Source organism: Sorex fumeus, unplaced genomic scaffold (genome assembly GCF_029834395.1).
Source record: "Sorex fumeus unplaced genomic scaffold, SorFum_2.1 ptg000061l, whole genome shotgun sequence".
Lineage (NCBI taxonomy): Eukaryota > Metazoa > Chordata > Mammalia > Eulipotyphla > Soricidae > Sorex > Sorex fumeus.
The window spans coordinates 41,387,849-41,413,564 of record NW_026606118.1 but is presented as its reverse complement, the minus strand read 5'-3'; the positions used below and the strand labels follow the sequence as shown (position 1 = coordinate 41,413,564).

Sequence of the window (25,716 nt, the reverse complement as noted above, 5' to 3'; positions counted from 1 at the left end):
TAGTATACTTCTACTTTTCTTTTCCATTGATGAAAGTAAGCCCTTTTCCTCTTTGAAAGTAAGCCTTTTCAATTTATTCAAATCTACTATTTAGTTTCAAGTCACAATAAAGCCACTAAGCATTATGTAGTGCTGGTAAGTCAATCTACTTAACACTTTATTCATAAGTACACATAGTATTGGTCTGGCATGCTGTAAAAACAAATACCAGCTGCCTGGCTCTGAGACTGTCTGCTGAATGAGCATTCTGCACTAGGGGAATTCTGAATGAATTGAGGTAATAAAAACATCTATGTTAGTGAAAACCTGTGAGTAGAAAGATAAAGTAACCAAATAGGAGAGATTTACTGAATGCTCCAACAAGGTCCTACAGTTTAAACCAGTATTAGAACTAAAGAAAATGCATACACACTAGTTTCCTTTTGATGTAATAGTTGAGTTAGTTTTTTCGTTTTTGCTTGGGGGCCACACCAGATTTATTCCTACCTATGCTCAGGGCTCGCTATTCCTTTTGAAGTAATGGTTGCATTAGTTTTTTTGGTTTTTCCTTGGGGGCCACACTCAGGTTTATTCCCACCTGTGCTCTGCCCCAACCTTCCCTTCAGCATGGGAGAGGCCCAAGCATGCCAGTGTGACCTTCCTGGCCCCTGCCCGGGCTCGGGGCGCCCCAGGTCAGGCGGCCTTGAAAGTCTTGGCTGTCTTGGGCCGGCCTGGTTACCTCGTGGCGGCCCTGAGGGAACCTTCTCAGGGGGTTCTGAGGTGGGGTGAGGCGAGCCTCCTCAGTCCTGCGGGCCGAACTCAGGAAAGGCTTAGTGAACCTCCACAGGGTGGTGTCACTAGACCCTTTTGCAGGTGGCGAGGCGGGGGCTATAAGGAACTGAATGGTAATGCTGGAGACAAAGAAAGAACTTTAAAGAGCCTGAGTTCTGAAGAATCTACCAACCCTATTTCTAGGGTCCTCAGTGGCAACTAACAGGTTGTAGACACTAACCTGAAGCAGACTGTAAAGATCAGCACTTTGGGGAAAGCAGGAATTAAAACCCAGAATTTTATTCAGAAAACCAGTATGGACAAAAAGAATGGAAAATCTTACGAAAATGAGTCTGGAGAGAGCCAGTCTGTAGACAAGACTGATACTGTAGCTATTCCAAATGGTGTTGTAACAAATAATTCTGGCAATATTACTAATGGTTTTATGGGCAAAGGAGCAGATAATGATGGTAGTGGATCTGAGAGCAGATATACTACTCCTAAAAAAAGGAAAGCTAGGCACAGTAGTGCCAAGGGTTGTGAAAACCTTAATTTAGTGCAGGACAAAATAATGCAAGAGGCCAGCATCCCAACCTTAAAACAGGGACTTGAAACTTTCAAGCCTGATTGCAGTGAGCAAAAGGGAAATTGAGTAGATGATTCAAAGCCCATTTGGAAGTATGAAACTGGGCTGTTGGGACAAATAGAGGAAAACCTGCTATGGGTGATATGCTATGGAAAAGCTCTGATATTAAACCTGGTGTGAGCAGCAAAAAGTTTGATGATTGACCCAAAGCAAAGCATGCTTCTGTTACTTCCAAAGAGGACTCATGGACCCTGTTTAAACCACCTCCAGTTTTTCCAGCGGACAATAGCAGTGCTAAAATAGTTCCTAAAATAAGTTATGCAAACAAAGTTAAAGAAAACCTCAACAAAACAGTACAGAACTCTTCTGTGTCACCTTCATCTTCATCCTCTTCATCATCTACTGAGCAAACTCAGACCCAATCTTCAAGTCGGTTGTCCCAGGTTCCTATGTCAGCGCTGAAATCTGTTATTTCGGCCAGCTTTTCTAATGGGCCTGTTTAGCAGGGACTGATGCAACTGTGTATTCTCCAGAGGGTCAGCCACTGCTAACTACTGCTGCTAATACTCTAACACCCATCTCTTCTGGAACTGATTCAGTTCTCCAGGACATGAGTTTGACATCAGCAGCTGTTGAACAAATTAAGTCTAGCCTTTTTATCTACCCTTCAAATATCCAACTGCGCACAAGTGGATCTGCCCTCACAAACAGATCAGCAAAACCTGGGAGATATCTTCCAGAATCAGTGGGGTTTGTCATTTATAAATGAACCCAGAGCTGGCCCTGAGACTGTTATTGGGAAGTCATCTGATCATAAAGTGATGGAGGTGACCTTTCAAGGGGAATATCCTGCCACTTTGGTTTCACAGGGTGCTGCTGAAATAATTCCCTCAGGAACTGAGCATCCCCTGTTTCCCAAGGCGTATGAGCTGGAAAAATGGACTAGTTCTCAAGTTCTGGGTAGCATTCTAAAATCTGGGACTACTAGAGAGAGTGGAGCCTTATTCTTGGAACCCAGTCATATAGGTGACCTGCAGAAAGCAGACACCAGTAGTCAAGGTGCTTTAGTGTTTCTCTCAAAGGACTATGAGATAGAAAGTCAAAATCCTCTGGCCTCTCCTACGAACATTTTGTTAGGCTCCTCCAAAGAACAAAGATTCCAGAAAGGCCTGGAAAGAAGTGATAGCTAGGGTTCTTTTGACCTGAGTGAGGGCTGCTATTGTATGACACACTAAAGAAATGGAATCTGTTTGGAATTTGCAGAAGCAAGATCCGGAAAGGATAATCACATACAATGAAGCCATGGGTAGTCCAGATCAATGAAGGACCAGACTGCCTTTCTGTAACCTTTCTGCAGCATTATTCCTACCTGTGCTCAGGGCTCACTCCAGGGAACCTCATTCAAGTTGTTGGCCTCATGCAAGTGCTATGCCCTTGTGTTATCTCTTCAGTCCCAGGGTTACAAGTTTTGTTTAGTTTTGTTAAGAAATCCTTTTACATTACAATGAAAGGATCCATGAAATTCATTTATCTCATTTTATTGGAGAAGAGACTCTTCTTTCTGTGAGATTTCATGCCATGAAATTTACTTCAGTTTAAGTCACTTATAACTTATTCTTAAATGTGAGTGATTTCCATTTTATTTTCAGCCAGTGACTTAATATTTTTAATTTTTATTTTTGAGTTTTTGTTTTTCTTTTTTGTTCTGGGGTCACACCCAGCTATGCGCAGAGCTTGCTCCTGGCTCTGTGCTCAGGGATCACCTCTGACTATGAAGAGGGATGAAATGAGATGCCCAGACACAATCCAAGGTCAGCTGTGTTTAAAACAAGTGACTTCTCTATGTACTATCTCTCCAACTCCACACTTTAAATCTTTATAGGCTCTAAAATTATGCTTTCCCCTAGGAAACATTTCTTCTTGCAATAGAAATCCATGAGGAGAATATTATTCTGAATATTTGTTTTACATTGCAAAACCTTGCTTTTATAAATAATCCTTTAAATTTTATAAATACATAAAAATAATATGCTAGGAATTTGTGAAAAACAAGTTTCATCCACAGTCTTCACTGTGTGCTGATACTTTGCTCTCTATTTTTGTTTTTCTTCTTAACATTTCAAATATTTCCCATGATCCTAAAATGTTTCCATAACATTCATTTTTATTTACTATATAATATTTGCTTGGGCTTGAGTGATAGCACAGTGGGTAGGGCATTTGCCTTGCACACGGCTGACGAGACCCGGGTTCGATTCCTCAGCCCCTCTCGGAGAGCCCGGCAACCTACCAAGAGTATCTCGCCTGCATAGCAAAGCCTGACAAGCTACCCATGACGTATTCAGTATGCCAAACACAGTAACAAGTCTCACAATGGTGAAGTTACTGGGCTTGCTCGAGCAAATCAGTGAACAACGGGAGGGCAATGCTACAGTGCTAATATTTCTTAAATATTTAGCCTTCTGCTATTGGGTACCAACTATGGTTTAGTTTGGGTTTGGTATACACAATTTTAATCTCTGCAATTTGAAATTTTATTTTGATGATATTGATCTTCACTAATGTTTTATACTCTATTTCTCTGTTTAAAAGCATATAAAGATAGAATCCCTAGTTAAACAGTTGCAGTGGGGTTTTTTTTTATGTGTACATATTGCTGGGAAGAATGAAACAATTTTTAACTTCACCAGAAAAATTTGAGAGCCTGATACTAGTTGAGTTTTTCTTCCTACCATTTGTATGAATTCTTAAAGTGCTAATTTAATAGCTTAAATGGATTTTATTTTGTTTTGAATTTTCTTAGAAACTAAATATGAATCATATATATTTGAATTTGTAATGCCCCCATAATTTTTTTCTGTTCACATCCTTTGCCCATTTGTATGTGTCTGGTAAAGGCATATGTTTTATTATCAAATTATGAGACAATTTGAAAACATTAATTCCTTTCTGGCAAATTTTATTTATTTTCCTTATCTTCTCTATGTTTTCATATCAGTTATAGGTTATATTAGTTGTTTCTTATAGAGATACTCATTAAAATTAATTGTAATATTTTTCAGTTTCTGTTTCTATTTATCTTATAAAATCTTTGTTCCTAAGCTTAAAAATCATCTGTCTTCTAGAAGTTTAATTAAAAGATCTACTTACTTTCTTTCTTTTTAACTGTTTCAGATCCTTAATACATCCATTTCTTATTTGGTAGATTATAGTGCATTAATACAAAGTTTTTTTTTCACAATTTATGACTAATCTTATTAGATCATTAAATAATCCTCCCCGTACCCATTAATTTATATTTTTTCTCCACTTATATTAACTTGTTGGATATATGCACTGATTTATCTTGGGAGCATACTTGGGTGGTAGAGTTTTAATTTATCTTGAAGAATTCATTCCAAAAGTTTTTGATTAATAAATTGGAAGGGAGAATTAAAGACACATTTTCACTCATTCCTTAAATTTGACTAATCCTTTGTTCTGTTATGAAGTGGTAACTGCATTCTTTTGTAACACTGACAAAGGCAACCTATCTTTTGATGAAATCAGATGTATTTCTGATGCACCTTTGGTTGATGTTGGGTGTTTGGAGGTCTGTGAGACTTCAAGAACAGATGGAAGGAAGCAGTGCTCTTATTTCTTAGTAGTCTTGGCCGTAGGTGGGAGTGGAGAAGGTAAGGGACTTGGCTGAATGATGGTACCATTTTTATTTAATACATTTCTGTGGCTGGAGCGGTAGCACAGGAGGTAGGGCATTTACCTTGCACAAGGCCGACCCGAGTTCAATTCCTCCATCCCTCTCGGAGAGCCCAGCAAACTACCGAGAGTATCTCGCCCTCACAGAAAAGCCTGGCAAGCTACCCGTGACATATTCGATATGCCAAACACGGTATCAAGAAGTTTCACAATGGAGATGTTACTGGGCCCGCTCGAGCAAATCTATGAACAAGGGGAGGACAGGACAGGACATTTCTATAACATTTAAAATTGCATAATTGCCTAGATTTGTCACATAGCTTCTTAATTTAATTTGTTTATGATTGATCGCACTTTTCATGGGCTGGAGCAGTAGTACAGCAGGTAGGGTGTTTGCTTTGCACACGGCTGACCCGGGTTCAATTCCTCTGTCTCTCTCAGAAAGCCCTGCAAGCTACCGAGAGTATCCTGCCTACACGGCAGAGCCTGGCAATCTCCCCATGACGTACTCGATATGGCAAAAACAGTAACAAGTCTCACAATGGAGACATTACTGGCACCCGCTCGAGCAGATGAATGAACAACGGGAGGACAGTGCTACAGTGCTATTAACTCATAATAATTTTTTTCTTGAGTTTTCTTTTTTTATTGTTTATTTTTGTTCTTTTTGGGGGGCTTTATCCAGTGATGCTCAGGGCTTACTCCTGGTGGGATTTGGAGTACTGTAGGTGATAACGCTGCCTGCGGTGCTATTGCTCTGATCCCCTAGGTTTCCTAATTTTACTGCTTGTATTTCAAGAAAGGTCTTTACTTTAGGTCTGGAGAAATAGAACAGGGGTTAGAGAGTATGCTTTGCATCTGACTGACCAAAGTTTGATCTTCCACACTTCATATGGTGTCAAAGTAAAGTCCTGAGCACTGCCATATGGCGGTGGGGAGAGAGAAAAACAGAATAATAGGGAAGGAAAACAGTACAGTGGATATGGTGCTTGACTTGCACGCAGCTCCCATATTATCCTCTGAGCCCTGCTGGGAGAGATGCCAGAATGCAGAGGCAGTAGTAAGCCTTGAGCACTACCAGAAGTGGCCCAGGGGAGGAAAAAAAAAGATAAAAAGGAAGAAGGAAATTATCTTATCTTACTGATGAATATTAAGTAATTATACTCTTGTGTACTCTACCCATCCAGGCAAGATTTGACCACCTATAAATTCATTAATTTGTTATTCTCAATAAAACAACTTCTTTGTGTCCTTATAAATGTTATTTCTTATGAGTTTTCACTGTTTTCTTAAGTGTCGATACTAGTTTAATGTGTGATATATTACTATGTGAAGATTTTACTCACACTGAGAAATTGAAATTTTTATAACTGAATTTTGACAAATAGCAAAGGTATTTATAATGTAAACCTGAAACCCATATGTTATAAGCCAGTATCTTTAACATAAAATAATTAAAGAAGGTAATATATAAGCAAACACTCTTTCCTAAAAATAACGCTGAAGCAAATAATACACTGTTGATCATTAAATGTGATGAAAATTACATATCTATCACGTTATTGTCTTCTGATTTTTAAAATGTTTGATTATTCATGATTTAAAATGAATAAGACCTAAAAAAAAAGAACAGAAGGATTGTAACATCACAATTTTCTAGAGCTTCTTAAACATCTTTATTTGCCTAGGCAGCCTCTAGGGATGTAGCTGTTAACATTTTTCTTTTCTTCTGCAGTAAAAAGTTTGATACTGCTCAGAGTACTGGACTAACTTAAGGACCTCACTTTGCATTAAGTCTTTTTTGCACCCCGGCAATGCTCAGATGTTACTCCTAGTTCTGCTCTCAGGAATTATTCCTGACGATGCTTGGGGGATTATCTAGAATGCTGTATATCAGACCTGAGTCAGCCGTAGGCAAGGCAGACCACCCTACTCACTGTACTATCCAGCCCCAAGATTCTCACTTTAAAAAAAGGAAAGAAAAAGAAAAATTCCAGGGATAGAGAGTTGTATAGCAAGGGGGAAGGTGGTTACCATGCACAAGGCTGATGTGGTTCAATTCCTGGCACCGCATGTACTTCCCTGAATTCCACCAGGATTGATCCCTGAGTGCAGAGCCAGGAGCAAGCCCTAGGCAACACTGTGCACCACCCCTCCCCCACACACACACACCAAATGAAATGTGAGGAAGAGGTTATTCCATTTCAGGATGTTTGAGTAAGGTTAAGAAACTAGGCCAGAAAGGAGGCAGGAAAAGGTGAAGGAAAGATTATGTTCATTAATAATTTACTGTGAATTCAAAACTTATTTCCGTTCAGATATTTTATTCTCTTGAATCCTATTAGGATATGATTAATATGCCCATGTCACATCATATTTAACACAAAATTTACCTCTTTGGCCCCTGATATCTGAGTTTAAGCTACATAGTCTATATTGTTGAAGAAAAAGAAATGTTAATGTTGGATTCTTCCAGAGAACCTTGAAATTGTATTTATTAGCCATTACAAAAGCACTTTCAAGAGCTATTGACCGCTTTCAAATTGTATTCATTCAGGAAATAAAATTAATCTCTTGACTGATTACCACTGATTACGCATTTTTTGCCTCTCCAGATTTCTTGGAAATTTTGGTGTGGTGGTTATCTCTACCATTTTGCCAAAGGCTAGGCTAAATTATGAAGAAAAGATGTGATTGTTTGATGGAAGATAGTTCCAGAAACATAAACTAAATTCCAATTCTCTTGTTTTATGACAAATTATTTTATTTTATTTTATTTGCTTTTTTGGGTCACACCCAGTGATGCTCAGGGGTTACTCGTGGCTCTGCACTCAGGAATTACTCCTGGGGGTGCTTGGGGAACCATATGGAATGCCAGGGATCGAACCCAGCAAGACAAAAGCTCTACCCACTATATTATCACTCTAGTCCTGACAAATAATTTTATTTATTTTTCTTTTTTCCCAAGTATAAAGCTGTTCACAATAATCAGTTACATTCAATATTCCACTAATTCCACCACCATAACACCTTCCCACCACCATTATTTTGAATTTTCCCATCACCACCCAAGCCTGACCCAAAAGCAGGTTCTAAATTATTCTGTACAGCTCTGGCAAATAATTTTAATACTTACTCACTGTCCTATGATTGAATTGATAAAATGTATGACAAAAATTCTCCTATTAATATTCTCCTAATTATAATGTAAAATCAAAATTAAGTATAATTATTATGATTAAATATTTTAATACTTAATGCTCAGGTCTACCACATTAAAAGACATAAAAGGTAAAGGTAAAGGCCCTCCCGTTGATCGTCGATTTGCTCGAGCGGGCCCAGTAACGTCTCCATTGGAGACTTTGTTGTTACTGTGTCTGGCATATCAAATACTCTCGGTAGCTTGCCGGGCTCTCCGAGAGGGGCGGAGGAATCGAACTCGGGTCGGCCTTGTTGGCCACTTGTAAGGCGAACGCCCTACCCGCTGTGCTATTGCTCCAGCCCTAAAAATACATAAACAATAAGATAAAAAATTTTAGGTAGTGTGGTTTTTACTGCTATTAATAATGTCTGGAATGCACTTTGTCACTGTTCCCCCATCCATAACCAGAATGCAACAGCTCTTCACCACTGTTCTTAGCTCCCCTTCTAACTCCCCCTTACCCCCACCTCAGCAAACTCAGTTCCATAGACCTGTTCTCAAGGTTTGTTAACATTGGCTATTTTTTTAAAAATCAACCTTTAACTGTTTATTTTATTTTACCTTTTTTTTTTTTTTTTTTTTTTTTTTTGCTTTTTTGGGTCACACCCAGCGATGCTTAAGGGTTACTCCTGGCTCATGCACTCAGGAATTACTCCTGGTGGTGGGACCATATGGGATGCTGGGAATCCAGGTCGGCCGCATGCAAGGCTAACACCCTACCTGCTGTGCTATGACTCCAGCCCCTAACTATCTTTCTGTATACTTAACATATGAGAGAAATCATCCAGTGTTTGACCTCCCTTTGATTCAGTTCACTCAATGTTCACTCTAGCTTTATTCACATAGCAGTGAACTGCAGGATTTCATCTTTTCTTTTATCTGGGTAGTATTCCATTGTGCATGCATACCACAGTTTCTTTATCCACTCATCTATTCTTAGCCTGGGGTGTTTCCAGGTCTTGGCTATTGTGACTAATGCTGAATGAACACAGGAATGCAACTATCTTTTCGAATTAATGTTTTGGGACCCTGAGGGAAAATGCCAAGAAGTGGAAACTCTGGGTCAGAGGAAGCTCAGATTCTTAATTTTTTGAAAACTCTCCTCGCTGCTTTGCATAGAGGCCGAACCAGACAGCATTCTCAAGAACACTGCATTCCCCACATCCCTGCCAGCCCTAGTCTTTTACTCCTCTTTTTGATGTATGCTATTCTCTGATGTGAGGTGATAAGTCACTGTCATTTTGACTTGCATTTTTCCTGATGATAAAGAATAAAGAATTCATTTTCATATACCAATCGGTCATCTCTCATATGTCTTTTTTGAGGAAGTGTGTGTTTGGCTCCCATTCTCATTTTTTGATGGGTTTGTTTTTCATTTTTGTTTTTCTGATTTTCACTTGTGAGTGCTTTACAAACCCTGGATATTATCCCTTTTTTAGATGGGTAGTGAAAGCAGATACTTTCTTCTACTCAGTGGGGAGCCTGTTTATTTGAGTCATCATTTCTTTTGCATCACATTAATTTGTTGTGTTCCTGTTTGTTTTCCGCTTCTTTTTTTTTCCCTTGGCCAATGGCACTAAATCATTGAAGATAGCCCTAGAGGCAGTATTTTGGAAAGTTCTCCCAATGTTTTCTTTGGTGCAATTTATGGATTCACATCTAATATTGATTCATTTTAAGTTAGGTTGTGTGCATGGTGTGAAATCCGGTTTAACTTTTTTTACATGTGGCTAGCAAGATTTCTCAAGTCTTGTTGAAGAGGCTTTCCTTGTTCCATTTCATGCACCTAAATCCTTTATTTTGGTCAGCTGTCTTGATGAGTCTGTGGGCCATCTCTGGAGTCACTTTTATGTTGCGTCTGGCCACTGTTGAGACTCAAGTTCAACACATCCCTGCCTCTCTGCTTTCATTCTCAATACCTCATTCTGATGCCATTGTTTCAGTCCTTGGGTTTTGGCAGCCAGCACTCTAGAATTATTTCTTCCTTATTTCTTCAGCCAACACCTTCTGAGATTAGGTAAATGCACTTTGGGAAAGGATCCAGTCTTTGTCTTTACTTGGCACAACCTTTGTCCTAGAATGCGGTTGGTTGCCTCCCCACCCAGGGCCACCGATGTTCCCACCGAAGTTTCTGGCATGGGATTTTGCCAGACCCCAGACCAGCCTCTAACTCAGGTGTTGTGCTAGTGGAGATTCATATGGTTGCAGGAGAATTTATAGCCTGTGCTGTAATTCTGTGCCTTCTTTATGCTCCCTCCCTCCCCCATACATCCATCCACATTGCCCCTCCTCCATTCCTGGTGCTGTGCCACTAGTACTTTTTATTCTTGGAAGATTATCCATGAGAAATCCCCCACTCCCCACTCCGAGCTGTTTTCTGGTTTCCACCATGCACTGCCTTTGTGGCGCCACTTATAGAATCTGTGGTTGCTTCAGTGTTGAATCCAGTGCTTTTCAAAGGGCCATTTTCTCTGCTATGTTGGTCCCACCTTCTCTGAATGTTCACATTCAGATTTTTTTGTATATAAATTTAGCACTGTAGCACTGCTTCCCTTGTTCATCGATTTGCTCAAGCAGGCACCAGTAACGTCTCCATTATGAGACTTGTTCCTGTTTTTGGCATATCGAATATGCCACTGGGAGTTTGCCAGACTCTGCTGTGCAACAAGGATACTCTCGGTAGCTTGCCGGAGTCTCCAAGAGGGATGAAGGAATCAAACGCGGGTTGGCCGCATGCAAGGCAAATGCCACTACCCACTGTGCTATCGCTCCAACCCATGATTACATCATTAATTTTAATCCTTTGTTTGCTTTGAAGCGACGAACAGTGGTGTTTAGGGTTTACCCCTGGTTCTCTTTCTGCTCAGTGATCAACCCTGGTGGGGCTCAGGGGACCATCTTGGGAACTAGGACTCAACCCAGGTTGACTTATGTAAGGAAGGATCCTGCCCACTGGCCCTCTGACCCTAATATTTGTTCTTATAACTGTAGCACTGTACCACTGTCCTCCGTTGTTGTGTGTAAATTTATCACACATAAATTGGAATTTAAGGGAAAAAATTGCTTTAAGAAACCTTGAAGAGAAGCTTAAATATTATCACTAGGTATCCTTTATATATTAAACATATAAACAAATAGATGTCAGTATATAAACATATATATGAATTTGTATGTAAATATAATTGTGTTGCTAAAAATTAACTATGCACTAACATTATGCAAACTTATATGTATGAAGTAGGTTATAATTCAGTCTTTCCTCAGTTTAATATTTATTATACCTCAAAGATATCTATTAAAACCATGCAAGCAGGGGCTGGAGTGATAGCACAGCGGGTAGGGCGTTTGCCCTGCACGCAGCCAACATGACCGACACAGGTTCGATTCCCAGCATCCCATATGGTCCCCTGAGCACCGCCAGGAGCAATTCCTGAGTGCATGAGCCAGGAGTAACCCCTGAGCATCGCCGGGTGTGACCCAAAAAGCAAAAAAAAAATGCAAGCATTATTTTGTGTTCATGTGAAAAATAGTTAGGTTCTATGTCCTAATATCTATAAACAGGTGTTTGCCTATGTGAATGCCTAATACATTAAAAAAAGTATGAGTAGAACCCAGTTCTCTACAGATTGTCCAAAACATTTAGAAAATAAATATATAAATATCATTCTTGGTCACTTTTGTTGCAATCCCAGTAACCTACCCCAGAATCCTGAAACATCTCCAGAGGTCTGAGAGAAAATTTTTAAATGAATGCTCTGAGAGAGATATATCTGTTGAATTGTGTATATTAAATACAGTGAATGAAATGTTGTCCACTTTCCCTGTGATTTCTGATAGGAATAATCATGCTAAATCTTTTGTATGTAATTCACTTATTTGATTTTCATCTTATGTCAACTCTGTAGAGTTACTTTTGACTTTGTATCTAACTCAGTTGAAAAATATGACAGATGTTTTAGCTGGTGGCAGCAATTGGCAGATCATTGTTTTGGGAGCTATGAGAAAAGTATATATCCAAGTGTTTTTTCAGTGTGTTCACTTCAGTGTAATGCACTTCTTCAACACCGTTTACCTTGACTTCTCAAATGGTGTATCTTATTTTTTTTATCTTTAATGATAGCGCCAACGTTTTAGCCTTTCAGAGTCAGAACTTTATATCATCCCAGTTTCCCTCATTCACACTTCGCATCCCACTAGTGATCAGGTTTTCTAAATTGCATCACCAAAAATCATTCAAATTTGACCACATATCAGTGCCCTGTATCATTATTAAGGAGGAAACTTCATCTTTTCCTAGATATTTGCAATAGTCTCCTTGTTAGTGTTCTACTCTTGATAGTGTTGCTAACCCAGCAGCCAATATGAGACTATTAAACATAAGACAGATTACATCATCATCTTGACAAAACCCTCCATACTGCCTGTCCCAAAGGGAACCATGAAATTCTGAACACAGATCCATCTGATTGCTTCTCTGTCTTGTTCTTTATTTATCTTGCTCCAGCTACACTGCATCTTGCTCATCTTGCTGTGCTTCAGCGCACTGGGTATGTTCCCTTCTTTAGCCTCCCATACTTGCCTTTCCAGTTGTCTGGAAGAAGGTCTCACCTGTCCTTGATGGGACAGTCCACTCACTTTTTGTCTAAGCAAAATGCAGCAGCTTCTCAGGAACCACCTTCCCTTACCCCTTACTGGCTTTATTGTTTTCTCCATAGCACAATCCGACACGTCACCGTTGACGTTATACGTATATTTTGAAATTGTGAAAGCAGAGATTTTTATCTGTTTTGATCCTTGAGGTACTATCAGTGTTTAGATCCCTGCTTAGGCACAGTGGAGCACTGAACAGAAATTTGTTGAATGGGTGTGATTTTTCTTTCTTTGTTTGTTTTTTGTTTTTTCTTTATGAACTTCTGGTGAGAATTTATTTACATTCTGTAAATAAGGCTTTTTCACTTTAATATGTTTTTTAATTTTAAGTATTGTGAGAGCCTTCACTGTGGAAGGGGATTTCATTCATTTCAGGGCATCCTAAATTTTAGGGAATCCTAATCAGAGGGCAAGCTGTTGAGGATTCAGGCATGATGAAATGTATCCAGAAGGGAGTATTATAAAGGAAAGAACAAGGACACAGAGTGGGAGCCATTTGCTCTCTACAAGAGCCTCAAGCACTTTCTGGCTACTTTGGAATATAGTCCTCACCAGTCCCGAACAACTTTGTAACTGTATCTTACTGTGATTCAATTAAAAAAAAATTACACTTCTCAGAAGGAAGTGGTGAAGATGGGGCTACTAAAGCAAACACTAACTTGGGTTCGCGTGCATTGTTAAGAAACTTGGAATTTATCCTCCTTACTGAAAAGTTGTTAACAGGGAAATTTGGCATCTCCTTTTTATTTTAAGTTGGTTACTGTTGATTCTATGAAGGTAGTTCTAGACATCTTAGAAGAAAATACAAACTAAACTAGTAGTCAAAATATCAGAGAAGAGAAAAAAAATGAGCTAATTATCTCGGGACTAAACTGACATTGATGAGTTGGAGATGGGAAGTAAGAAGATAAACACCATATGTTTAACGTGGGTGTCTAAATAGATAGTAATTACCAAAAGCTGAAGTAAAATCATGGAAGTGGGCCTGGTTTTCACCCCCAGCCCTGACTGGGATAGAAAGCCATAGGATAGTGATCTTTGGTTTTAATATTTGACTCTAATGGCTGTAAGCCAGATAGAAGTAAACATCCATCAACAGTTGCTACCTGGGTCTAACCCAAGAATCAGGATCACAGTAAAAATTTAAAAATGAGATCCAGGGGCCAGAGCAATAGGACAGCAGTGGGGATGCAGCCTTGGATGCAGCCAATCTGGGTTTGATCCCTGGCATCACATACGGTCTTTCGAGCCTGCCAGGAGTGACCCCTGAGTGCAGAGCCAGGAGTAAGCCCTGAGCACCGCCGGGTGTGATCCCCAAAACCAAATAAAAATGAGATCATAGAGGTCAGTGATGAAGCTTTTAACATAGAGCATATGAGGTCTATGGCTTGATCTCAGGGTTACCCCTCAAAATAGTTTTTGGATGAGGGAAAAGAAGGAAAGAAGGAGGGAGAGTAGTGAGTATGGAAAAGATAACCAAGGAGTATGTGAAAAGTGGTGAGTCATGGATGGAATTAAAGGGATGGGTGAAGAAATAGGAGCTCAAAGAGATTAAGACAAGTGTCACTGAAGCAAGAGTCTAGCAAAGGTCAGAAGGAGGTGTGATCAGCTGATTAAGTCACACTGAGAGATAGATACCTCAGTGTGAGAAATACCTTAAGAATTAAAAACACGTTTATTGGATTTGACAACTAGAGGATCATGGATAATACTCATTTGTTACTTCAATAAATATTTATTAAGAACATGCTCTGTGACAGGATCTGTGCTGTCACCTTTAATAAAATAAACAGGATTATCAATGATCTAGACCCTTTGGTATCTCATCACCAGGCATTGCTTCTCATTTCATGGATACGGTAACCTGTTCTAATTAAGCTCCTCCTCTCTTAGGTCCTCTTTTCATACTTTGCCATTTTCTTTCATGGCATTGCTTATAGCTGATGAATGTCTATTTTTGTATACAATAGATTAATGTTTACCCCTTAAACTGCTAGCTCCTTGAATACAAGAGCCATGTCAGAATGTATCAGTGTTAAAAACGGAAAACTCCTGGAGACCACAGCTTCCTCTGGATGTTTTTGATACTATGGGTTGCAGTAAACTGAAGGGAAATTGAGATAGGAGTAAGGAAATAATGAGTTTAGATTAAGTAGCTTGCTAAAACCAGAAAAGTGTGCAGGTAATGCTTGGCTAAGAAGGTCATGCAGAATTAAAGGAAGAATTTATTAGGATACACTGGCCAGACTGTATATAGTCACAGAGGGGAAGCAGTGAAGATAAATATGAAAGAAATAGAAACAGGTATCTTAGGGCTGGGGAGATAATACTACTGCAGGTAGAGCACTGGCCTAGTGTGCTGCAGACCAAGTTTGATAGTCAGCACCCTAGATGGTCCCCTGGGTACAGCCAGGAGTAATCCCTGAGCAGGGAACCATGAGTAAGGCTTGAATATAGGCAGGTGTCACCCCCTTGCCCCAAGGGGAAGAAAACAGGCATCTGAATATTTTTTAACTGAATCATCAGAAGATACACAGTGACAAAGTTGTTCATGATTATGTTTCAATAATATATCAATAATGTTCCAACATCCAGTCCTGTCACCAATGTACATTTCCCAACACCAATGTCCCCCCAAGATCCCTTCCATTCCTCCCCCCACCGCTGTGCTGTATGCTGGCACTTTTCTTCTCTGTCTCTCTCTCTCTCTCTCTCTCTCTCTCTCTCTCTCTCTCTCTCCCCCCCTTCCCCCCTTTGGGTATTATAGTTTGCAATATAGAGACAGAAAGTTTATCATATATATTCTTTTACCTACTTTTCACACTCAGTTTTTGTCCAGAGTGATCCTTTCCAACTATTATCATCATACTGGTCCCTTCTCCATGAATTCTATTTCCTTTGACTCAAGGGAAATAAAGTAAAGTAAAAGGAAGAAAGTCAGGGACTTGTTTATAGTAGAGCTCTACCCCAGGGAATAAAAATTGAACATAGTACCCTAGTCTTTTCTTCAAAGAATTTCAATCATAAATTAGTCACAAAACAATAAGAAAATATATATGAAATTTTCTATAATAAGGAAAAGTTTTCAGTTTTTTGCCATTGACTGTGATGTTAACTATGGGTTTGTTGCATATGTCTTTAACTATATTGAAATATATTCCTTCTATCCCAATTTAAGAAAGTTGAGCCACATCAGAAGATTTCTTTGCTATAGGGCATATGATTTTGATGTTTCCTTTAGGTGCTGTGTTGTATTATAATAATGTATTTGCAATATATTGAGCCATCTCTGTCCTGAAGTAAATGTCACTCATCATGATAATATTTCTGATATTTGAATTTCTCTGCTAAGATTTTGTTGAGTATATTTTCACCTAAATTCATAAGGCATGCTGTTCTGTAGTTTCTGTTTTGTCATATTCGTGTCTACTTTTACTGTTAAGGTATTATTAGCATCAAAGATGTGGTGGGGAGAATTATCTTCAAGTTTTTTGAAGAGCTTGAGATGGATGAGCAATAAGTCTTTTTTGGTGGTTTAATAAAAACTCATTACTAAAACTATCTGGGCCTGGACTTTTGTTTTGGTAACTTTTGTTTAATTTTTCCTTTCTTGAGCTTTGTCTGTTAGTGTTTTCTCTTTCTCCTGATTTAGTCTTAGAGTGCATAAGAGTCTAAGAATTTATCATTATTTTATGATTCACCAATTTAGTAGCATAAAATTACTTTTAATAGTCCTTTAATAATTTCTGTGGTATCTGTTATAATTTCTTCCCTTTCACTTCTCATGTGAATTAGGATTTTCACTCTTTCTTTCTTAAGTGAAACTGGCCAAGGGTCTTGTCAGGTTTTATTTATCCTTTCAAAGAACCAGCCCTTGGTTTCATTGACTATTTGAGTTCTCTTTTTTCACTTGTGTTTCTTTTATTTCTTCTCAAATTTTACTATTTCCTTCCTTATTCTTTAGATTTCATTGTGCTCTTCCTCATTCCTTTAGTTATAGCTCCGATTTACTTATTTGAGCTTGTTTATGATCCCTTTTAAACCTGAATTGCTGTAAACTTTCCTCTGAACACTGCTTTTTCTGCATCCCATATGTTTTAATATCATGAGCTTTCATTCTCATTGGTTTTCTTTGATTTTCTTATTCGCCTAATATATTTATTAGTTTCTGGGCTGACTTGCACAAATCGAAGAACAGCAGGAGGACAGTGATTTTCTTGATATTTCTTTTATTGACATGTATTGTGAATTGTGGTCTATCCTGGAGAATATTTCAAATGCATGGCCCTTTCAAATGTACTAGAAAATAATGTATTCTCAGCTTGTCTGGTTGGAGAGTCCTATAAATATCTGGTAACCCCATATTGTTTAACTTATTTTAGATTATTGTTCTCTTATTGATTTTATGTGTGGTTGGTCTGTCAGTTGTGATAGTGGGTGTTTTATGAACACATACACTCACATACATGCACACATTCACACACACACACACAGACACACACACACACACACACCTTGTTGTTTTAGTTGTTGCTGCCATACTTTGTAGTTAAGGAGGTCACCAGGGCCATGCTGGGCAATGCTTGTGGTGGTAATAGTACTCGGGGCCACCAGAACCATCTCTGACTCAGGTTGTGCCAAAGATTGAAGTGATTGGAGTTGGAGCGATAGCACAGCAGGTAAGGCATTTGCCTTCCATACGGCCGACCTGGGTTCTATTCCCAGCATCTCATATGGTCCCCTGAGTACCGCCAGGAGGAATTCCTGAGTGCAGAGCCAGGAATAACCCCTGTACATCACCAGTTGTGACCCCCCCAAAAAAAAAGGATTGAAGTGATTTTCAGGTTGCTTCCCTAGATCTGTTGTTTGGGAGTTTCCCCAGGCTTTTTGTCTTGAATCATCAGTGTGGATTGTGGATGAGTTCCTGTTTCTCCTATCTGGTACTTCACAAGCACCTATGTTGGGAGGGCCCAGATTCTGTATCTCAGTGAAGTATGTGCTGGTTCCACTTTAAAACGGAACTGTGACTTAGTTCCAATTGGTGGTCGAGCTTCCACTCTGGGAGAACAGAGACTGTCCCCGGCGAGGACAGCCAGGTGTGGGGGCAGGAGACTATAAAACCCAGCTCCCGGAAGAGAACAGCGCAGTCTCCTGCCCCCGCGCCTGGCTGTCCTCGCCGGGGCCCCTTGGAGGGGAGCGGGTTGAGTTTTCCTCCCCGCCCCGACCAGGGTTCCGGCAGCCAAAGACCTCCAGAACCAGCCACCACCATGCTGAGACCACTCTATGCACACATGAAGGTACCGGTAGAGGAACAAAGCCACGCGGGTCCTGGGGCCAAGATCTCCAAGCCTACTCGGATCGGGGCTGGGCATCCTCCACCCAGATTTTCCAAATTCCAGTAGGCTGGGGGGGGGGGTCACACCCACCAACTGGCCCCCTGGCGCTGTGTAATCCCATCAACGGCCAAGACTCAGAGACTATAAAACCCAGCTCCCGGGTTTTAAGATATAGACATCTTATCATCTCATTCCTACTTTGGACAAACTGGCAGGCTACCAAATGTAACCTGCCCACACGGCAGAGTCTGGTAAACTCCCCGTGGCGTACCCAATATGCCAGATACCAGTAACAATGAAGGATCTCATTCTCCTAACTCTGAAAGAGCCTTGAATATGGCACTTTTAAAAAATCTCAGGGCTAGGACGAAGGAGATGTTACTGGGGCCTGCTCAACAATCGACGAATAACAGGATGGTTGTGATTGATTGTGAATTAGATGTGCTATGAATACTGAATGCTCATCCATAATGGAATGGGAAAACTTTTTAATCTACATGTGGATATCCTTTTATTATGGAAAAATGTTATTTTCTTTCATGATTTTTTTAAGCTGACAAAGTGTGCACACACTTACATGGGAGGTGGCTCCAATGTTGTTGAGCATTTGGAGTCAAGCTTCAAATATACCAGAGTAACTTATGGATTATTAAGTGGTTGTGTAGCTGAGTGACTACTAAATTGGGTGTATGATAAACTATTCAAGAATAAAATTGTATGACTTTATGAGTAAGGCTGTATTTACATGCAGCCCAACTGTAACTGTATGAGGAAAGTGCTTAGTTGAATGACTACATTGTACAAACAGTCCTACAGGCTTATTTGCAAAGTAGATTAGATTTGGAAACTTAAACAATATTTCAAATATAGCTGATAAATATTTCCTTTTCCAAGACATAGTTCTATTCCTTGATACTTATTGATTAAAAGTTTTTTGAATAATTTTTCCTTCTTATAATAGCCTATTATGATTCATCATGCTTGTGCTTTATTACCTTATGACATAGCATAAAAAAATAAGCTCACAGTATTTGAAATATCTTCTTACCATTAAATTAGGTCTATATCTAGAATGTTAAGTGAGTTTTCTTGGGGATGTGTTTGTTCATGTATTTTTCAAAATCAGCCAGTTTTTAGTACCCGAAATGTTAATGAGCTTTGCACACTTGAAATATTTGACAGACACAGATATTATTTTAGAGAATGTAATTATGGATGCTTTGATGGAGTCGGGAATTTGATGTAAGACATTTAATGTAGAGAAAATAAAGTATTTTACAACACTTGACAGATTTTGCTTTCAAAATATTTAATAACCTTTACTTTCTTTCTTTGTTGCTTCACCAGATCCACATCCAGAGAACTGAAGGATGTGACCATATGACATGTTCACAGTGTAACACTAATTTTTGTTATCGATGTGGGGAGAGGTATCGCCAGCTCCGTTTCTTTGGAGACCACACATCAAACCTCAGTATATTTGGATGCAAATATCGCTACCTCCCAGAGAGACCTCATCTAAGGAGATTAGTGCGAGGGTCAGTCTGTGGTAAGTATCCACATGATTTACAGGAGTCTCCCCTGAGAAGTAAGCAGTGATAGTAGAGCCTGATAATGTAGAAGTCATAGTCGTTTTGAATAGTTACCAGGTGTTCTGTTGAGACCCTTTACAAGAGGAAGATATTTTCTTTGGATTTGAGTTTGAAATGAAAAATTGGAATTTGGTCACAGGACAGTGCTTATACAAGTAAGCAGATTTTATTCAAAAACTAAATCACTGGATCAGAAAGATCATATAGGAGGTAGGGCACTTGCCTTGCAAGCAGACACTTCCGGCTTACTGGTTTGATCCTGGTCCACATGTGGTCCCCTGAGCACAGGACCAGGAGTAGCCTCTGAACACATTAGGTGTGGCCCCAAACAAAAGCCAAATGATTAATTCAGCTGCAGAAATGCATAGTTTTTTAGTGTTTTACACTTCTGAATCTCTATTATAAGCTTCTTTGACAAGAGGAGGAATATCACCTTTAGTTTTGTACTGATAAGATAGGAACAGGCCTTTGAACATATGTACTTTTTATTCATGGATATGTACAAAATATGTACAAAAATAGGAATCCAGGTATGCCACCACTCCAAAGTACCACTGTATCAATATAGTTGATAAGTCACTGTATGTAATTTTTACTGTTAATGGCTATTGTATGGTAACTATTGTATAGTTAATCACTATAATCTTACTAGCTAAATATTAATGGAATGAATACTAAATGGCCTCATTATATGAAAGCTCAAGTTTAAATAGCTAGTACAAGCTCTTTTATGAATTGACTTTTTTATTCCCCGTCTTCTGTCATGTTCAATAGGACATGCAGTCGTGAAAACAGATTCCTGCCCGGCCTCTTGGTGTGATCAGTGTCCTTATGACCCAGTGTTTCTTCTTCTGAAAGCCCCATACTCCTCTGCAATGTACCCTTTTATATCACACAGGACTCCTTTATTTCTTTCTTGGGCACTTCATTTAATGTCTCTTCATTTATTTTTAACATCTCCCACCTTTCTTCCCTTTTGCAGATATTTGAGGTAATTTAGGGGGAAAGATTGATCCGCACCAACTATTCTCAGGTGTTCCTCCTGGCTCTGTGTTCAGGGGTCATTCCTTGTGATTCTCACAGTGCCGTATGTACTGCCAAGGATCAAACCTGGTGTCAGCCACATGCAAGTTCAGCTCTTTACCCCTGTACTAGCTCTCTGGTCTTTCTTAAGTAATTTTATATCTTTCTTTAATCTGCTATCACATCACTGCTGTTTTAAATCACTCCTTTTTTGGAATCATATAGTAGCTGATAGAACAAGTTGATTCTAAAAGGTGAAAAATATCTTTTACTTCTCTAAAAAGAAAAAGATATAACAATTTTAAATTCACTCTAACAGATTGAATTTTAAAAATTTACTTTAGCATATGGAAACCAGGTCTATCGTTTTCCAAAATTTTATATGATCTCTATAAATATTCCTACTAAGCTCTAATGAAATATTTTCAAGATTGATTTTAATGATGTTCTCTACTTAGTTGCTTGTTATGCTATATATTATAATAAAGACACAAGCCCTTTATATTTTCAGCACTTTTAATTCTTTACTTTTGTGCCATTTTGTGCCAAGGTATTTCTTCCTCTCTTCTTTTTTAAATAATCTTAGGTGTTGCCACTTGCCTTGGAATTTTTTTTATTTATAAAAGTTGTTTGGAAGGAGAGAGAAGACAGGGGTTAAGATCCGTTCCTTGCATGGTTGACCCTGGTTTGATCCCCAGCATCCTACATGGTCCCAGAAGTGCTTCTAGGAGTGAGCACAGAGCCAGAAGCAAGCCTGGAGCACCACTGGGTATAGCCCAAAATAAAAAAAGAAAAAATAAAGTTAAATAAGGGTCTGAGAGAGAGTCCAAAGGACTTTTATAAGGGACTTTTAAATCGGGGAGAAAGGGCTGGCTCTGCCCCGATCCTGTGAGGCCCCGCATGTCTTGTCACTGCAGGCCCAAAGCTAACTGTCCAATGGCCTCTGGAAGATGGTGGCCACCAAGCCACCTAGGGGGAGCAGGCGGAGGGACAACACCCTTTCCTCCCTGGGGTGGCCCGACAACAGTAACCTACTATGTGATCTGGATGCATTTCTGCCAAAAGCTGCTGGGTTTCAAGATCTGTTTCTCAGTCTCTAGGATCATGGCCATTAAGCAGCTTGATCAGGAGCCAGAGAGGCCATTTGTGGGCAGCGACTCGGGGTCTCGTTGAGACAGGGAAGAAAGGGCTGGCTCCACCCCCATCCCGTGAGGCCCCACGTATCTTGTCACTGTGGGCCCAAACCTGACTGTCCAGTGGCCTCTGGAAGATGACGGCCACCGGGCCGCCAGGGGGAACAGGCCAAGGCACAAAACCTATTCCCACCTGGGGTGGCCCAGCGTCAGTAGCCTACTGCAGGGACCAGATACATTTGTGCCAAAAGCTGTTGGGTTTTGAGATTTGTTTCCGAGTCCCTGGGATCATGGCCGTTAAGCAGTTCAAAGAGGCCATGCCTCCAATTATATAGCTGAGCTGGAGGTGGTTTGTGGGTGTGTCTCCCACATACCTAACTTTTAGCCGTTTACTTTCTTGATAAAGTTTGCCCCAAGTTTTTGGGGTCTGGCCAAAGGCACAGCAGCAATTTTGGGGTATACGAGACCCCGAGTCACTGCCAGTGAATGGCCTGTCTGGCTCCTGCTCAAGCTACTTAACCACCATGATCCCAGAGACTCAGAAACAAAACTCAAAACCCAGCGGCTTCTGGCAGAAACACGTCTGGACTGTGCAGTAGGTTACTGTCATTGGGCCACCCCAAGGGAGGGAAGGGGTGCTGTCCCTCCGCCTGCTCCCCCTAGGCAGCTCGGTGGCCACCATCTTCCAGAGGCCATTGAACAGTCAGGTTCAGGCCCTCAGTGACAAGACAGACGGGGCCTTACAGGATGGGGGTGAAGCCTGTCCTGTCCTCCCCAACCCAAAGAGATCCCAAGTCGCCGCTCACGAATGGCCTCTCCGACTCCTGATCAAGCTGCTTAATGGCCATGATCCCAGAGACTCAGAAACAAATCTCGAGACCCAGTGGCTTTTGGCAGAAATGCGTCTGGACCCCACAGTATGTTACTGTCGCCAGGCTACCCCAGGGAGGAAAGGGTGTTGTTACTCCGCCTGCTCCCCCTTGGCGGCTTGGTGGCCATCATCCTCCAGAGGCCATTGGACAGTCAGGCTTGCGCCCGCAGTGACGAAAATTGTTGGGCCTCACGGGATAGGGGTGGAGCTGGTCCTGTTTTCCCCATCCCAACAACACCCCAAGTCATCACCCACGAACGGCCTCTCTGGCTCCTGATCAAGCTGCTTAATGATCCCAGAGACTCAGAAACAAATCTCGAAACCCAGTGGCTTTTGGCAGAAATGCATCTGGACTCCACAGTACATTACTGTCACCAGGCCACCCCAGGGAGGAAAGGGTTTTGTCACTCTGCCTGCTCCCCCTTGGCGGCTTGGTGGCCATCATCCTCCAGAGGCCATTGGACAGTCAGGCTTGGGCCCGCAGTGACGAAAATTGTTGGGCCTCACGGGATGGGGGTGGAGCTGGTCCTGTCCTCCCCACCCTAACGACACCCCAAGTCATCACCCACGAACGGCCTCTCTGGCTCCTGATCAGGCTGCTTAATGGCCATGATCCCAGAGACTCAGAAACAAATCTTGAAACCCAGCGGCTTTTGGCAGAAATGTGTTTATACTGCGCAGTAGGTTACTGTTGTCGGGCCACCCCAGGGGGGAAAGGGTGCTGTCCCTCCACCTGCTCCCCCTTGGCGGTTCAGTGGCCGCCATCTTTCAGAGGCCATTGAACAGTCAGGTTTGGGCCCACAGTGATGAGACAGTGCGGGGCCTCACGGGATGGGGTGGAGCCAGCCCTTTCCTCTCCTCCCCTCCCCAACGAGACCACAAATTGCCGCCCACGAACGGCCTCTCTGGCTCTTAATCAAGCTGCTTAATGACCATGATCCCAAAGACTCAGGAACAAACCTCGGAACCCAGCAGGTTTTGGCAAGAAATCCCTCCAGTTTTAAGTGTTAAAATTTCAGAATTTCAAAATCGCGTGGCCACTACTGCAGCCACACGACATCATACGTTATTCATAACCAGCAATAGAAAACAAATTGTCTACTGTTGCCTTTTCGGCAGATCTGAGTGTTGGTATAAAATCCCAAATAATAATGTTGGGTGTGGTGTCGAAATTTTGAATGTAATCAAAGTATAGAGAGAGTAATTTGGAATTCATCTGCCCCACAGATAGGGGGAGGGTGTGGGATGGGAATTTACTGGGGATTTTGGTGGTGGATAGTGGGCACTGGTGAAGGTATGGGTGTTTCATTGTATGACCGAGTCTTGAACCTGAAAGCTTTGCAACTGTTCTCATGGTGATTTAATAAATAAAATTATAAAAAATGGAAAATAAAATAAAATTATATAAATCGTTCACTATATATATGTGGGTGCCCCAAATTGCCTTCTCAGCACCACATGGTCTCACAAATACAAACGAACAAAAATGTTGAATGATTCACTTCGTTTTGTTTTACTAAGGCTCTGAGTAACTTTAGTGATATTACTAGTTACATATATCTATTTGTTTTAAACCTTATACCTTTCCTTAGAGAAATGCAGGCATATTTTAATCTTATTTCTTCTAAAGATAACCAGTGGTCTCGAAAAGCATTGTGAGGGACTATGCAGCCAACCCCTCTTTTGCCCCTGATATCATGTGGTCCCCAGAGCATTGCTGGGTTCAGGCCTGGAGGCCCTCTGAGCACTGGCCTGGTTGGCCAAGAGTCCCTGGGTGGAGTCTCTGGACCTCTTAAGGACTGCTTGGGAGACCCCAGAAAAGCATTGCTGAAATTGTTTGGTTGATTGCATTTTAGACTCTAATTTATTTTGCCTTTTTTTTCTTCCAGCTGGAAAATTATTCGTTGCACCTCTAATCCTGGTTTTGGGATTAGCACTAGGGGCCATAGCAGTTGTTATCGGTAAGAAGTACTTAACATGTCTAAGATAAGAATTCTCTGAGAACCAGCAAAAGACTAGGGGTATAATACAATAGGTGTGAGTCATTTAAGCAGACACAATTTCTGTTGCACATTTGCTTCACACAGTCAGCTTGTGATATATAGATTCAGGGGAGCATTTCACATAGGACATATTTGACATATTTGACACCTGATCTCCATGTACTTTATTAAGTGTTATCTACCTCCTTTTAGTGTCAAGATTAATTCAACTTGTGTTTCATGAAAGACTCCAAATGGCTAGAACTTAACTTTACCATTTCTGAATTCAAGCTGAAACATTTTTTTAAAAACAGCTTTTGTGTACCTTAACTTGTTAGGTTTAGTAAAAGGGTAGTCTGGAGTTAAAAGAGACCTTCAATTTGTATCAGAAATATACCCAACATATACTTAAGCACTGACAAAAATAGAAAACGCAAGTTATATTGATTTTTTTTCATGACTAAAGTACACTTTCCTTTAAAATATGTATTTTGAAGCATTAGTCCTTAGGTTAACATGATCCTACTACCTGAACTAAAGTGCATCATTTGCAGATGATATGGAATAATAAAGAAGATGGTTTCATATTTTGATAGGAAGCATTATTCCAGGAATGGGGATGTATTCAATGATAGAGCATTTGCCTTGCATGTTTTATGCCCCAGATTTAATCACTGGCACCAAAGAGGAAAATAACATTATTCTACATTCAAACAGGTAACCCTGAGGTGGTTAAAGGAGGGAATGAGGTAACAAAAAAATAGTAAAGATTAAAGCAGAAGTAAACACATTTCACAGATCATTTTCATCCCTCTTTCGATTTTCATGTAGAGCTAATTAATGGTTAGTTGTTAATAATTTAGACAATGGCAAATCTGAAAATCTAGAAACCTTA

General features: G+C 40.4%; 1 protein-coding gene and 1 pseudogene across 1 annotated transcript in view; both read left to right on the top strand.

The window, feature by feature from the left end:
• RNF217 (ring finger protein 217) overlaps positions 1 to 25,716 on the top strand; it is a 127,996-nt gene that overhangs the window by 97,493 nt on the left and 4,787 nt on the right. Inside the window, exons 4-5 of the mRNA XM_056126262.1 lie at positions 19,568 to 19,769; positions 24,729 to 24,800. Of these exons, the coding sequence (XP_055982237.1) occupies positions 19,568 to 19,769; positions 24,729 to 24,800 (274 nt within the window). The remainder of the gene's footprint in view (positions 1 to 19,567; positions 19,770 to 24,728; positions 24,801 to 25,716) is intronic.
• Positions 293 to 2,692, top strand: LOC130034675 (FMR1-interacting protein NUFIP2-like; annotated as a pseudogene).